The sequence below is a fragment of the Tachypleus tridentatus genome, chromosome 9, assembly GCF_004210375.1.
Source record: "Tachypleus tridentatus isolate NWPU-2018 chromosome 9, ASM421037v1, whole genome shotgun sequence".
Classification (NCBI taxonomy): domain Eukaryota; kingdom Metazoa; phylum Arthropoda; class Merostomata; order Xiphosura; family Limulidae; genus Tachypleus; species Tachypleus tridentatus.
This window is the reverse complement of record NC_134833.1, coordinates 4,237,673-4,251,587: the sequence shown is the minus strand read 5'-3', so window position 1 is coordinate 4,251,587 and position 13,915 is coordinate 4,237,673. Positions and strand designations below refer to the sequence as shown.

General features: G+C 32.7%; 1 protein-coding gene across 1 annotated transcript; it reads right to left on the bottom strand.

Moving 5' to 3' along the window:
* Positions 1 to 923: 923 nt before the first annotated feature.
* LOC143224687 (uncharacterized) lies at positions 924 to 3,436 on the bottom strand. The gene is made up of 2 exons (XM_076452859.1): positions 3,243 to 3,436; positions 924 to 2,161 (listed from the first exon to the last, which is right to left on the bottom strand). Exons 1-2 carry the CDS (start codon positions 3,402 to 3,404, stop codon positions 1,307 to 1,309), a joined length of 1,017 nt encoding a protein of 338 aa, XP_076308974.1. The 5' UTR covers positions 3,405 to 3,436; the 3' UTR covers positions 924 to 1,306.
* Between the last annotated feature and the right edge of the window lie 10,479 nt (positions 3,437 to 13,915).

Sequence of the window (13,915 nt, the reverse complement as noted above, 5' to 3'; positions counted from 1 at the left end):
TTTTCGGTAAATATTTACCGATGATTTGGTGTCTCTTGAGCTGTTTTCGTAACAAATTACATAGTTGTTTTGTTTTCCAGAGAAAAAAAGTTCATTTTTAGAGTAAAGCATGTTATTACTTCATTTCTGAAGTAAAATGTGCTTTTATTTTACTTCAGAGTAAAACAAAGTGTTTTCTGAAATAGTGTTTGTAATAATTCGTTACCAGAATTAAGTGTGATAATACTTTATTTCTGGACTAAAGTGTGCTAACACTTCGTTGTTGGAGTAGACTGTGCTAGTGTTTTGTTTTCAAATTAAAACCTGCTAATATTTTGTTTCCAGAGCAAAGTGTACACATATTTAATTTCTGAAGTGTTTGTTTGTTTTTAATTTCGCACCAAGCTACTCGAGGGCTATCTGTGTTATCCGTTCCTAATTTAGCAGTATAAGACTAGAGGGAAGGTAGCTAGTCATCACCACCTACCGCCAACTCTTGGGCTACTCTTTTACCAACGAGGAGTGGGATTGACCGTCACATTATAACGTGACCACGGCTGAAAGGGCAAGCATGTTTGGTGCGACCGGGATTCGAAACTGCGACCTGCAGATTACGAGTCGCACGCCTTAACACGCTTGGCCATGCCGGGCCGTTTCTGAAGTGAAGTGTGCTAGTATTTTGTCTCTGGAGTAAAGACTGCTAATACTTTGTTTCCAGTGTGCTAATGTTTTGATTCCTGGGTGAAACGTGCTTGTCTGAACTCTTCGACACAAATGTGTTAACAGGGTGTGTGTTTGTGTATTCTTAAAGTAAAGCCAGATTAGGCTATTTGTTGAGTCCAACGATAACCACAAGGTGTTTCAAAATTGTTCATCTCACATTTGTTACCAAGTTAAACGCATATAATGAAAAACAAATGATGAAATATTGTAGTACTCGCATAAGAGAAGAAAAATATGTTTACCCTGACTGTACTTTCATCAAATATTTTAAAATACATTAAAATTTGAGCATCAGAAAACGTGATTTAATCCAAACTTTGTATTGGAATAGAATCTTTTAAGAACTCGTAAAGTAATTGAGTTTTCAATATCTGATTGACAAAATAAAATGACATAAGTACGAAAACAAAGCATCATTATTTACTTCCGAGCTGAAAACACGTAAGCAACTGATCATAATTAACTGTTTGGGAAACTGTCGTAAATTCTAACACATTTTAATTTGTGTACGAATTTTGCAATTATTTCACAAACTAAGCAAGTAAATTTTTAGTTTTGATTAACCAGGTCATTGATATCATATCCAAAAATTTCGAAGTCTAATTTATATTTTCGTACAAAGCAAAGATGTCAGACTTAGATATCTGAGAGAAGTATTGTTTGACATAATTTGTCGACGAATCTCCTCTGTGGTACGATGCATCCAAGGATTATTTCCGGTAATATTCATCATTTCGTTTTCAAATCCTAATCGTTTAGCCAGGTATATGATGTCTTGGCCGATAGTTTCTACTTTTCCTACGAAGTCGTAGTCAATGTTGCATGGTGCACAGACGTAATTGGCCGGTTTCCAGTCCCATTCCACGTAAGGCGAATCTTTTACATCAACGACTAGCAATGCTTTAATAAATGCGTCAAATGGAACCCACTTGTAGTTAGCTAAAGTTTCAAGTGTAATATTAGGATTCTGGTAAAACGTCTCCGTCTTTTCATTGTCATGTTTTCCTCCTGCATGAGTCACCCTGTCCCTATAAGAAGACACTAACCTAGCGAAAGGGTGACGAACGAACATGAATACAAAATATCCAGGAAAACCCCTTATATAGGTTTGAAAAGGCTGAAGCAGGCTAGTGTTACTAGAGAGAGGGTGCCAGTTATTCCCAAGATAATAATCCTTGCGATTTGGGGGAATGATGAACAGGAAAGAAATAACCGTATTACTGGCGGCTTTGTGAACCAGACAAGCCGAGATGCCGTAAGGGTGGTTCGTTCTTAGACGAATACGTCCTGTTCGTCCTTGTGCCAGAGGGTTATGGTTGCGGTAAACATCGGCATAACTTGAGAAACGACGATACATATTGTGCCTTTGACAAACTTCTTTTATCCTTTCTTTTCGTGCTCTATATTCGTTCAGTTGTTCCAACTCTTCACTAGAGGGAGACACAGCCGCACGTGGTACCTACCAATAAAATAAATATTTAAATAAACAGTAGAACTTTCTTTACCAGTTACAGTCCTTCAGTACGAGTGATTAATAATGCAGTTAAATATACTGAATATTTTAGTTTAAAACACAACATATCCTAAGGAAACATTTTTGAAATGGACATGTTCCTTAAGTCATTGTACATATGCATATAAATAAACCATACTTCACAGAATTTCCTAGAAATAATTTTCTGTTACATTATGATAACATCCAGGACAAACACCTTCGTTTTAACTGAGTACAAAAATTTCTGTCTCGAAACAATGAGAAAGTAAGAAGCAGTGAAAAAATAGTAACCAACTCTTGAAATACCCTTGCCTGATCGAATAGGAGAATCTAAGCTTCAGTCTTATAAGGCTCCCACAGCCATAAAGTGTGAGACACGTCTTGAGGGACAATTGGTTGTAAACCATGGACTCTCTGAATCACACTTTAAGCACGCTAACCACTAGGCCACATTGGAGTTGCAAAAGATTCGAAACATTGTTATAATAGAAACTACACAAGTACTAGTATATTTTTAAGCATGCAAGTGGTTAGCGAGAACAACCCAAAAATGAAATGGGAAAGCTGGTATAAAACAGTGAGTTTACAAAAACACAAAGGTTGCTATTTAATCTACCTACCCAGATTTAGAGGAAGTTATATGAGTTAAATAGTATTGTAATGAGAACCATTGAATAAATTAGATTCCTGCTACTAAGAGTAATTATGTGAGTTAAATATTAAAGTAAGAGAACCATGATTCAGTAGATCAATAGGCGAGATTCATCTCTACCCCTGATTCTGGAGGTATTTATATAAAGTTAAATATCAAATTAATCGGAATCACCTAATCCAGCACTACTTAATGTCCACCTCCCCTTGCTTCTTGAAGTAATTATATAAGTTAAATTCATTCATCGCAACCACTTGAACATCAGGTGGAATTCATCCTCCCCTAGTTTCTAGAGGTAGTTATTTAAGTAATTATTAAAGATAAAAATATAATAATTTGGTTTTCAAACAAAATAAAAGAGTGATCAACTCGTTCCTATAATTTTAAACTTACCATTGTTAAGCTATAATCTGACTCTTTGGAGCGGTACCAAATCACTCCAATCACAGCTAGACAGATTAAAAGTAAGAGTTTTGAAAGTTTCTGTTTCTTTTGGCGCACCATGAGTTCCTGTGTCAGGCTGATTTTACTTATGAAGAAAGTTTCAATAGTCATGGATATAGATATAGCCTGTTTACGTAGTGAGGAACTGAAACCAGCTGGATCACCAGCCTTGATGTTACAGGTAACAGGTGATTTTAACACACAGGTGGTTTCTTCAGAGGAAATATTCTATTTTGAGCTCTGCTCTAGCCAAACAGCTTGAAATCACAATACAGAAATGTAATCCACAAAACGTACTTGTAGGTTAAATTTAACCAACAGTTCTTGTTATTTACTTGAAAAACAGCGTTTGTTCGAAACGAACCCAAGGAAATAAGTAATAAAATTAAAGATTTCTAAGATAGTTCGTCTCCAAAAATCCTAGCTTATTCATTTTTATTATATATAAATCTACGTATATGTGCGTGAGTGTGTACATATACATTTAGAAAGATACCGGTATATCTACGTAACGGTAACATTCAGTATTCTAAACAAATAAAAGAACACTGACAGAGTAAATAAACGTACAGCTTATTACTGTAAACAGATCGTTCACAGAATATTTAAAGGAACTATTGTTGTGAATAGCTCAAACAATGCGTTGACAGAAAACATAAGCGCATTGCTTACATTATTGAAAAGTAATAACTTTTCTAAATATATCAAATACGTGTACGATTTATTACTGTAAACATATCGCTGAAGAATATTGAACTAAATAAATCAAACAATACGTTAACAGTACTTAAATGTACATCTACTGCTATAAACATATCTTTGACAGGATATTTAAAAGTAAGAATTATTGTCATAAATAAATAAAACAACACGCTGACACAATGCTTGAATATACGGTCTATTACTATTAACATATCGTTGACGGGATATTTAAAAGTAACAATTGCTATTGTAAATAGATCAAATGATCGCTGATATAGTACATATATATATACAGTAAAACCTGTCTAAGCATGAAACTGCAACGGGTGGAAACCTGAACAAGCCGGAAATATTAACATTTTGCAGTTTTATCTTAAGATTTCTCTTATAAAAGGCCCTCTATATAGAGGAACCAGCAAACGCGGACAGAAAACTATCTTTCACCTACCTCTTCTATCAGTAAGTGGGATAAAGAACCTGAGTAAGCCGGAAGAAATGTTTTTGATTAAATATTAATTTCTTATTTAATCAATGATTTCTTGTTTAATTAATAATTTCATTAAATATTAAGAAATTCTTCTTTAATTAATAATTTGTTTAAATGTTAATAAATTATCGGACATTTTGTAACAGTTACTGTGGATAAATATATTCTGTTGTGTTTTTCTTTGTTCATTATTCCAGAGGCCGCTATTTAAAAAAAAACGATTGACTGCACTTTCGGTCGCATTTACTGATGGAAAACTAAAGAAAACAAGGGTAATAAGTTAGAGTAAAAATCAGCGCTGTTCCAAAAATTTAAGGAAGAATCAACTTCTTGTGGAAAGGAAAGCGAATAATGAAGCGTGAATGACAAGTGCTATATTCAAGGAATTTTTGAACAAATTAAAACAAAATAATGGAACAAGAAATTAGGAATATTCTACTTTTCATAGCTAATGCAACTTCTCACCCAAAGGTTCAACTTTCAAATGTTCGTTTAGTATTTCTATCTCCATGTACAACATTAGTTCATATACCTGCAGTTAATAAGTCGTAGTTCTTGAGTATTTTAGTGTATCTTTAATTACGTAGTATCAGACGTGAGTTTCAACAGTCGGTTTGTTTGTTTTTCAATTTCGCGAAAAAGCTCCACGAATGCTATCTGCGCTAACCGTCTCTAATTTAGCAGAGTAAGACTACAGGTAACGCAACTAGTCATCACCATCCACCGCCAACTCTTCTACAAACGAAAAGTGGGATTGAGCGTCACATTATAACGCCCCCACGGCTGAAATGGCGACTACATTTGGTGCGAAGGGGATTCGAAACCGCGACCCTCCGACTAGGAGTCAAACGCTTTAAACTACCTGGCCATAGGGGGCCTTCTAAAGTCGGAGTTCTTGAGTATTTTAGTGTATGTTAAAAGAAATAGTGTCAGACGTGTGTTTCATGATTCGGAGTTCTTGAAGTATTTCAGTGTATGTTTAATTAACAAGTGTCAAATATGCGTTTAGTAAGTAGGAGTTCTTCAGTATTTTGGTGTTTATTTGATTAAATAGTGTCAGACGTGTGTTTCATAAGTTGGAGTTCTTCATTAATTTAGTGTATGTTTAATTAAGTAGTGTCAGACGTGTGTTTCGAAAGTCAGAGTTCTTGAGTACTTTGGTTTATGATTCATTAAATAGTGTCAGAAGAGTGTTTCATAACTCAGAGTTCTTTAGTATTTTAGTGAATGTTTATTTAAATAGTGTCAGACGTACGTTTCATAGGTCAGAGTTCTAGGGTATTTTACTGCATCTTTCATTAAACAGTCAGACGTGTATTTCATACTTTTGAATTCTTGAGTATTTTACTGTATGTTTAATTAAATAATAAAACGTGCATTTCATAAGTTCAAGTTCTTGAATTATTTAGTGTATGTTTAATGAAATAGTATCAGACGTATGTTTCGTGAGTCAGAGTTCTTGAGTATTTTTCTGTATCTTTAATTAAATAGTGTCAGACGTGCATTTCGAAAGCCGGAAATCTTGAGTATTTTACTTTATGTTTAATTAAATAAAGTCAGACATGTTTTCCATAATTCGGAAATCTTGGGTATTTTACTTTGTGTTTAATTAAATAAAGTCAGACGTGTTTTCCATAAATCGGAGATCTTGAGTATTTTAGTGTATGTGTAATTCAATAGTTTCACACTTGCATTTCATAAGTTCAGTTCTTGAGTAGTTTAGCCTATGATTAATTAAGTCGTATCAGGCGTGGGTTTCATTAGACGGAGTTGTTGAGTATTTCAATAAATGTTTAATCAAATAGTGTCAGACGTTGGTTTCATAAGCCAGAGTTCTTGAGTATTTTAGTGTATCTTTAATTACATAATGTCACACGTACCTTTCATAAGTCGGAGTTCCTGAATATTTTACTGTATTTTTAAATAGTGTCAGACGTGTCTTTCATAAGTCGGAGTTCTTGAGTATTTTTGTGTATATTTAGTTAAATAGTGTCAAACACGTGTTTCATAACTTGGAGATTTTCAGTAATTTTGTGTATGTTTATTTAAATAGTGTCAGACGTGCGTTTCATAAGTCGGAGTTTTTCAGTGTTTTATTGTATGTTTAGATAGTTCCAAACAAATGTTTCACAAGTCTTAATTCTTGAGTATTTTAGTGTGTGTTTTACTAAATAGTGTCTAAGGTCCGTTTAGTAAGACGGAGTTATTCATTGTTTTAGAGCATGTTTGATTAAATAGTATCTGACGCGTGTTTCATAACTCGGAGTTTTAGACTATTTTATAGTACCTTTAATTAAATATTGTCACACGTAGTTTTTATAAGACGGATTTTTTTAAGCATTTTATAGTATGTTTAATTAAACATTGTCAGACGCGCTTTTAGTAAGTCGAAGATCTGCAGTATTTGGTGTGTGTTTATTTAAATAGTGACAGAGGTTTCTTTTATCAGTCAAAGTTCTTAAGTATTTTAGTGTATGTTGAATTAATTAATGTCAAACGTGTGTTTCATAAGTAGGACTTTTTTGAGTATTTTACTCTATGTTAAGTTAAATACTGTCAAACGTGTATTTCATGACTTGGAGTTCTTCAGTATTTTAATGTATATTTAATTAAGTAGTATCAGACGTGATTTTCATAAGTCAGAGTTCTTGAGTATTTCAGTGTACTTTTATTAAATAGTGTCAGACGAGTGTTTTGTAAGTTGTAGTTCTTGAGTATTTTTGTGTATATTTAATTAAATAGTGTCAGACGGTTGTATCATAAGCGGAGATCTTGAGTATTTTAGTGGATGTTTTATTAAATGGTGTCAGACTGCATTTCAGAAACCGACATCTTAAGTATTTCAGAGTATATTTAATAAACTAGTGTCAGACATGCGTTTAGTAAGTCGGACTTATTAATTATATTAGTGTATGTTTATTTGAATAGTGTCAGACATGTGTTTCGTAAGTCGGAGTTTTTGAGTATTTTAGTGTATATTTAATTAAATAATGTCAAACGTGTATTACATAACGTAGAGATTTTCAGTATTTAAGTGTATGTTTATTTCAATAGTGTCAGACGTGCGTTTTATAAATCAGGGTTTTTGAGTATTTTACTGCATCATTAATTAAACAGTCAGACGTGGGTTTCATTCATTCGAGTTCTTGAGCATTTTAGTGTATATATAATTAAATAGTGCCAGTCGTGTGTTTCGTAAGTCAGAGTTTTGACTATTTTAGTGTATGTTTAATTAAATAATGTCAGATTTGCTTTTCATAAGTCGCTTTTTGAGTATTTTAGTGTATGTGTGATTAAATACTGTCGAAGTGCATTTCGTAAGACGAAGGTTTTGAATATTTTACTGTACGTTTGCGTCGGACATGTGTTTTATAAGTCAGAGTTCTTGAGCGTTTCATTATATCTTTTAAAAAGTAGTGTCAGACGTAAGTTTCATAAGACGAGTTCTTAAGTATTTCAATACATGTTTAATTAACTAGTGTCAGACGTGCGTTTCACAACTGAGAATTTTTGAGTGTTTTACACGAAAATACTTAAAAACTCCGCCTCATGAAACACACGTTTGACACTATTTAATTAAACATACAGTAAAATACTCAAGAACTAGGATATATGAAACACACATCTGGAGTTTTTAAGTATTTTCGTGTATGTTTCATTAAATAGTGTCAGACGTTTGTTTCATAACTTGGAGTTTTTCAGTATTTTAGTGCATGTTTAATTAACTAGTATAAGACGTGCGTTTCATAAGTAAAAGTTTTTCAGTAGTTTACTGCATCTTTAATTAAACAGTCAGATTTGTGTTTCATAAGTTTACTTCTTGAGTATTTCAGTGTATCTTTAGTTAAGTGGTGGCACTTGTGCGTTTCTGAAGTCGAGTTCTTAAGTATATCACTATATATTTAATTAACTAGTGTCAATTGTGCGTTTTTTTAAATTGGTCTTGATTATTTTACTGTTTCTGTAATCAAATAGTTAGACGTGTGTTTCCTACGTGTATGTATTATTAAAGTGTCAGATGTATGTTTCATAAGTCGAGTTCTTGCATATTTCAGTGTATGTTTAATGAACTAGTGTCAACGTGAGTTTCATAATTAGGAGTTTTTTAGTATTTTAGTTTATGTTTAATTAAATAGTGTCAGACGTGTGTTTCATAAGTCAGAGTTGTTGAGTATTTTATTATACCATTATTTAAACAGTCAATCGTCTGTTTCATAAGTTCGAGTTCTTAAATCTTTTACTGTTTCTTTAATTAAACAGTCAGACGTATGTTCTATAAGTGGAGTTCTTGAGTACTTTAGTTTATGTTTAATTATGTAGTGTCAGACGTGTGTTTCATCTATCGAATTTCTTGAGTATTTTAGTGTCAGTTTAATTAAATAGTGTAAGAAATGTGTTTAGTAAGGCGAAGATCTGCAGTATTTTGGTGTATTTTTCATTAAATAGTGTAAGACATGCGTTTCATATGTCGGAGTTCTAGAGCATGTCAGTGCATGTTTAGTTAAATAGTGACAGACGTGTGTTTTATAAGTTGAAGTGCTTGAGTATTTTAGTGTATGTTTAATAAATAGTGCCAGACGTGTGTTTCATAAATCAGTGTTTATGAGCATTTTAGTCCATGTTTCGTTAAATAATGTGAGACGTGTTTCATAAGTCGTAGTTCTTGAATATTTTAGTGTATGTGTAATTAAATACAGTCAGACGTGCATTTCATAAGACGGAGTTGTCGAGTATTTTACTGTATGTTTGTGTCTGACCTGCGTTTTGTAAGTCAGAGTTCTTGAGTGTTTTATTATATGTTTTACAAATCAGTGTCACACATGCGTTTCATAAGACGAGTTTTGAGTATTCCAATTTATGTTTAATTAACTAGTGTCAAACGAGCGTAATGTATGTAAGAATTCTTCAGTATTTTAAAGTGTGTTTAAGTAAATAGTGTCAGACGAGTGTTTCATTGGTCGGAGTTATTCAGTATTTTTGTGTATATTTAATTAAATAGTGACAGTCGTGTCTTTCATAATTCAAATCTTAATGTATGTTTTATTAAATAGTGTCAGGCGTACGTTTAGGAAGCCAGGTTCTTCAGTATTCACAATATCTTTAGTTAAGTAGTGTCAAACGTGCGTTTAGTAAGTCGGAGTTATTAATTATTTTAGCGTATGTTTAATTAAATAGTGTCAGACGCGTGTTTCATAAGTCGGAGTTGTTGAGAGTTTTAGTGTATGTTTAGTTAAATAGTTCCAGACATGTGTTTAGTATGGCGAAGATTTGCAGTATTTTAATGTGTGTTTGATTTAATAGTGTCAGACGAGGGTTTCAAAAGTCAGTTTTTAAGTATTTTAGTCTATGTTTAGTTAAATACTGTGATATATGTTCCTTAAGTCGCAGTTCTTGAGAATTTTACTGTATTGAACAGTCAGACGTGTGTTTCATACGTTCAAATTCTTGAGTATTTTAATGTGTGTTTAAATACTGCAAGACATGTGTTTCATCAGTCAGAGTCCTTGAGTGTTTTATTATACGTTTTAAAAGTAGTTTGTTGTTTTGAATTAAGCACAAAGCTACTCAATGGGCTATGTGAGCTCTATCCACCACGGGTATCGAAACCCGGTTTTTAGCGTTGTAATTCCACAGACATTCCGCTGAACCACTGTGGGGTGAAAAGTTGTGTCAGACGTGCAATTTATAACACGAGTTCTTGAGTATTTAAATTTATGTTTAATTAACCAGTGTCAAACGTGCGTGTTGTAAGTCGGAGGTATTCAGTATTTTTGTACATATTTAATTAAATAGTGTCAGATCGTACGTTTCAAAAGCCGAATTATTGAGTACTTTAGCTTATGTTTAAGTAAATAGTGTCAGACGTGTGTTTTAAAAGTCGAAGTTCTTGAGTATAGTACACCCACTTTTGAAAGTCGGAGTTCTTCAGTATTTTAGTGTATGTTTAATTAAAACATGTCAGACGTGCGTTTTCTTAAGTCGGAGTTCTTGAGTATTTTTAATTATATAGTGTCAGACGTGTGTTTCATGAACGGAGTTACTGAGTATTTTACTGTGTCTTTAATTTTAAATCAAACTTCTGTTTCATACGTGCCAGTTCTGGAGTCTGTTAGTATAAGTTTCATTAAATATTGTCAGACGTGCGTTTCATAAGTCGGAGTTTTTGAGTATTTTAGTGTATATTTAATTAAATAATGTCAAACGTGTATTACATAACGTAGAGATTTTCAGTATTTAAGTGTATGTTTATTTCAATAGTGTCAGACGTGCGTTTTATAAATCAGGGTTTTTGAGTATTTTACTGCATCATTAATTAAACAGTCAGACGTGGGTTTCATTCATTCGAGTTCTTGAGCATTTTAGTGTATGTATAATTAAACAGTGCCAGTCGTGTGTTTCGTAAGTCAGAGTTTTGACTATTTTAGTGTATGTTTAATTAAATAATGTCAGATTTGCTTTTCATAAGTTGCTTTTTGAGTATTTTAGTGTATGTGTGATTAAATACTGTCGAAGTGCATTTCGTAAGACGAAGGTTTTGAATATTTTACTGTACGTTTGCGTCGGACATGTGTTTTATAAGTCAGAGTTCTTGAGCGTTTCATTATATCTTTTAAAAAGTAGTGTCAGACGTAAGTTTCATAAGACGAGTTCTTAAGTATTTCAATACATGTTTAATTAACTAGTGTCAGACGTGCGTTTCACAACTGAGAATTTTTGAGTGTTTTACACGAAAATACTTAAAAACTCCGCCTCATGAAACACACGTTTGACACTATTTAATTAAACATACAGTAAAATACTCAAGAACTAGGATATATGAAACACACATCTGGAGTTTTTAAGTATTTTCGTGTATGTTTCATTAAATAGTGTCAGACGTTTGTTTCATAACTTGAGTTTTTCAGTATTTTAGTGCATGTTTAATTAACTAGTATAAGACGTGCGTTTCATAAGTAAAAGTTTTTCAGTAGTTTACTGCATCTTTAATTAAACAGTCAGATTTGTGTTTCATAAGTTTACTTCTTGAGTATTTCAGTGTATCTTTAGTTAAGTGGTGGCACTTGTGCGTTTCTGAAGTCGAGTTCTTAAGTATATCACTATATATTTAATTAACTAGTGTCAATTGTGCGTTTTTTTAAATTGGTCTTGATTATTTTACTGTTTCTGTAATCAAATAGTTAGACGTGTGTTTCCTACGTGTATGTATTATTAAAGTGTCAGATGTATGTTTCATAAGTCGAGTTCTTGCATATTTCAGTGTATGTTTAATGAACTAGTGTCAACGTGAGTTTCATAATTAGGAGTTTTTTAGTATTTTAGTTTATGTTTAATTAAATAGTGTCAGACGTGTGTTTCATAAGTCAGAGTTGTTGAGTATTTTATTATACCATTATTTAAACAGTCAATCGTCTGTTTCATAAGTTCGAGTTCTTAAATCTTTTACTGTTTCTTTAATTAAACAGTCAGACGTATGTTCTATAAGTGGAGTTCTTGAGTACTTTAGTTTATGTTTAATTATGTAGTGTCAGACGTGTGTTTCATCTATCGAATTTCTTGAGTATTTTAGTGTCAGTTTAATTAAATAGTGTAAGAAATGTGTTTAGTAAGGCGAAGATCTGCAGTATTTTGGTGTATTTTTCATTAAATAGTGTAAGACATGCGTTTCATATGTCGGAGTTCTAGAGCATGTCAGTGCATGTTTAGTTAAATAGTGACAGACGTGTGTTTTATAAGTTGAAGTGCTTGAGTATTTTAGTGTATGTTTAATAAATAGTGCCAGACGTGTGTTTCATAAATCAGTGTTTATGAGCATTTTAGTCCATGTTTCGTTAAATAATGTGAGACGTGTTTCATAAGTCGTAGTTCTTGAATATTTTAGTGTATGTGTAATTAAATACAGTCAGACGTGCATTTCATAAGACGGAGTTGTCGAGTATTTTACTGTATGTTTGTGTCTGACCTGCGTTTTGTAAGTCAGTTCTTGAGTGTTTTATTATATGTTTTACAAATCAGTGTCACACATGCGTTTCATAAGACGAGTTTTTGAGTATTCCAATTTATGTTTAATTAACTAGTGTCAAACGAGCGTAATGTATGTAAGAATTCTTCAGTATTTTAAAGTGTGTTTAAGTAAATAGTGTCAGACGAGTGTTTCATTGGTCGGAGTTATTCAGTATTTTTGTGTATATTTAATTAAGTAGTGACAGTCGTGTCTTTCATAATTCAAATCTTAATGTATGTTTTATTAAATAGTGTCAGGCGTACGTTTAGGAAGCCAGGTTCTTCAGTATTCACAATATCTTTAGTTAAGTAGTGTCAAACGTGCGTTTAGTAAGTCGGAGTTATTAATTATTTTAGCGTATGTTTAATTAAATAGTGTCAGACGCGTGTTTCATAAGTCGGAGTTGTTGAGAGTTTTAGTGTATGTTTAGTTAAATAGTTCCAGACATGTGTTTAGTATGGCGAAGATTTGCAGTATTTTAATGTGTGTTTGATTTAATAGTGTCAGACGAGGGTTTCAAAAGTCAGTTTTTAAGTATTTTAGTCTATGTTTAGTTAAATACTGTGATATATGTTCCTTAAGTCGCAGTTCTTGAGAATTTTACTGTATTGAACAGTCAGACGTGTGTTTCATACGTTCAAATTCTTGAGTATTTTAATGTGTGTTTAAATACTGCAAGACATGTGTTTCATCAGTCAGAGTCCTTGAGTGTTTTATTATACGTTTTAAAAGTAGTTTGTTGTTTTGAATTAAGCACAAAGCTACTCAATGGGCTATGTGAGCTCTATCCACCACGGGTATCGAAACCCGGTTTTTAGCGTTGTAATTCCACAGACATTCCGCTGAACCACTGTGGGGTGAAAAGTTGTGTCAGACGTGCAATTTATAACACGAGTTCTTGAGTATTTAAATTTATGTTTAATTAACCAGTGTCAAACGTGCGTGTTGTAAGTCGGAGGTATTCAGTATTTTTGTACATATTTAATTAAATAGTGTCAGATCGTACGTTTCAAAAGCCGAATTATTGAGTACTTTAGCTTATGTTTAAGTAAATAGTGTCAGACGTGTGTTTTAAAAGTCGAAGTTCTTGAGTATAGTACACCCACTTTTGAAAGTCGGAGTTCTTCAGTATTTTAGTGTATGTTTAATTAAAACATGTCAGACGTGCGTTTTCTTAAGTCGGAGTTCTTGAGTATTTTAATTATATAGTGTCAGACGTGTGTTTCATGAACGGAGTTACTGAGTATTTTACTGTGTCTTTAATTTTAAATCAAACTTCTGTTTCATACGTGCCAGTTCTGGAGTCTGTTAGTATAAGTTTCATTAAATATTGTCAGACGTGCGTTTCATAAGTAGGAGTTCTTGAGTATTTTTGTGTATATTTAATTAAACAGTCAGGCGTATGTTTCATACTTTCGAGTTCTTGAGTAT

Bases quoted from the DNA above. Each gene is read 5' to 3' on its own strand.
- LOC143224687 (XM_076452859.1), bottom strand. From the start codon at position 3,404: ATGACTATTGAAACTTTCTTCATAAGTAAAATCAGCCTGACACAGGAA. The intron at 2,162-3,242 runs GTAAGTTTAAAA...TTTTATTGGTAG, and splicing joins CAGATTATAGCTTAACAATG to GTACCACGTGCGGCTGTGTC.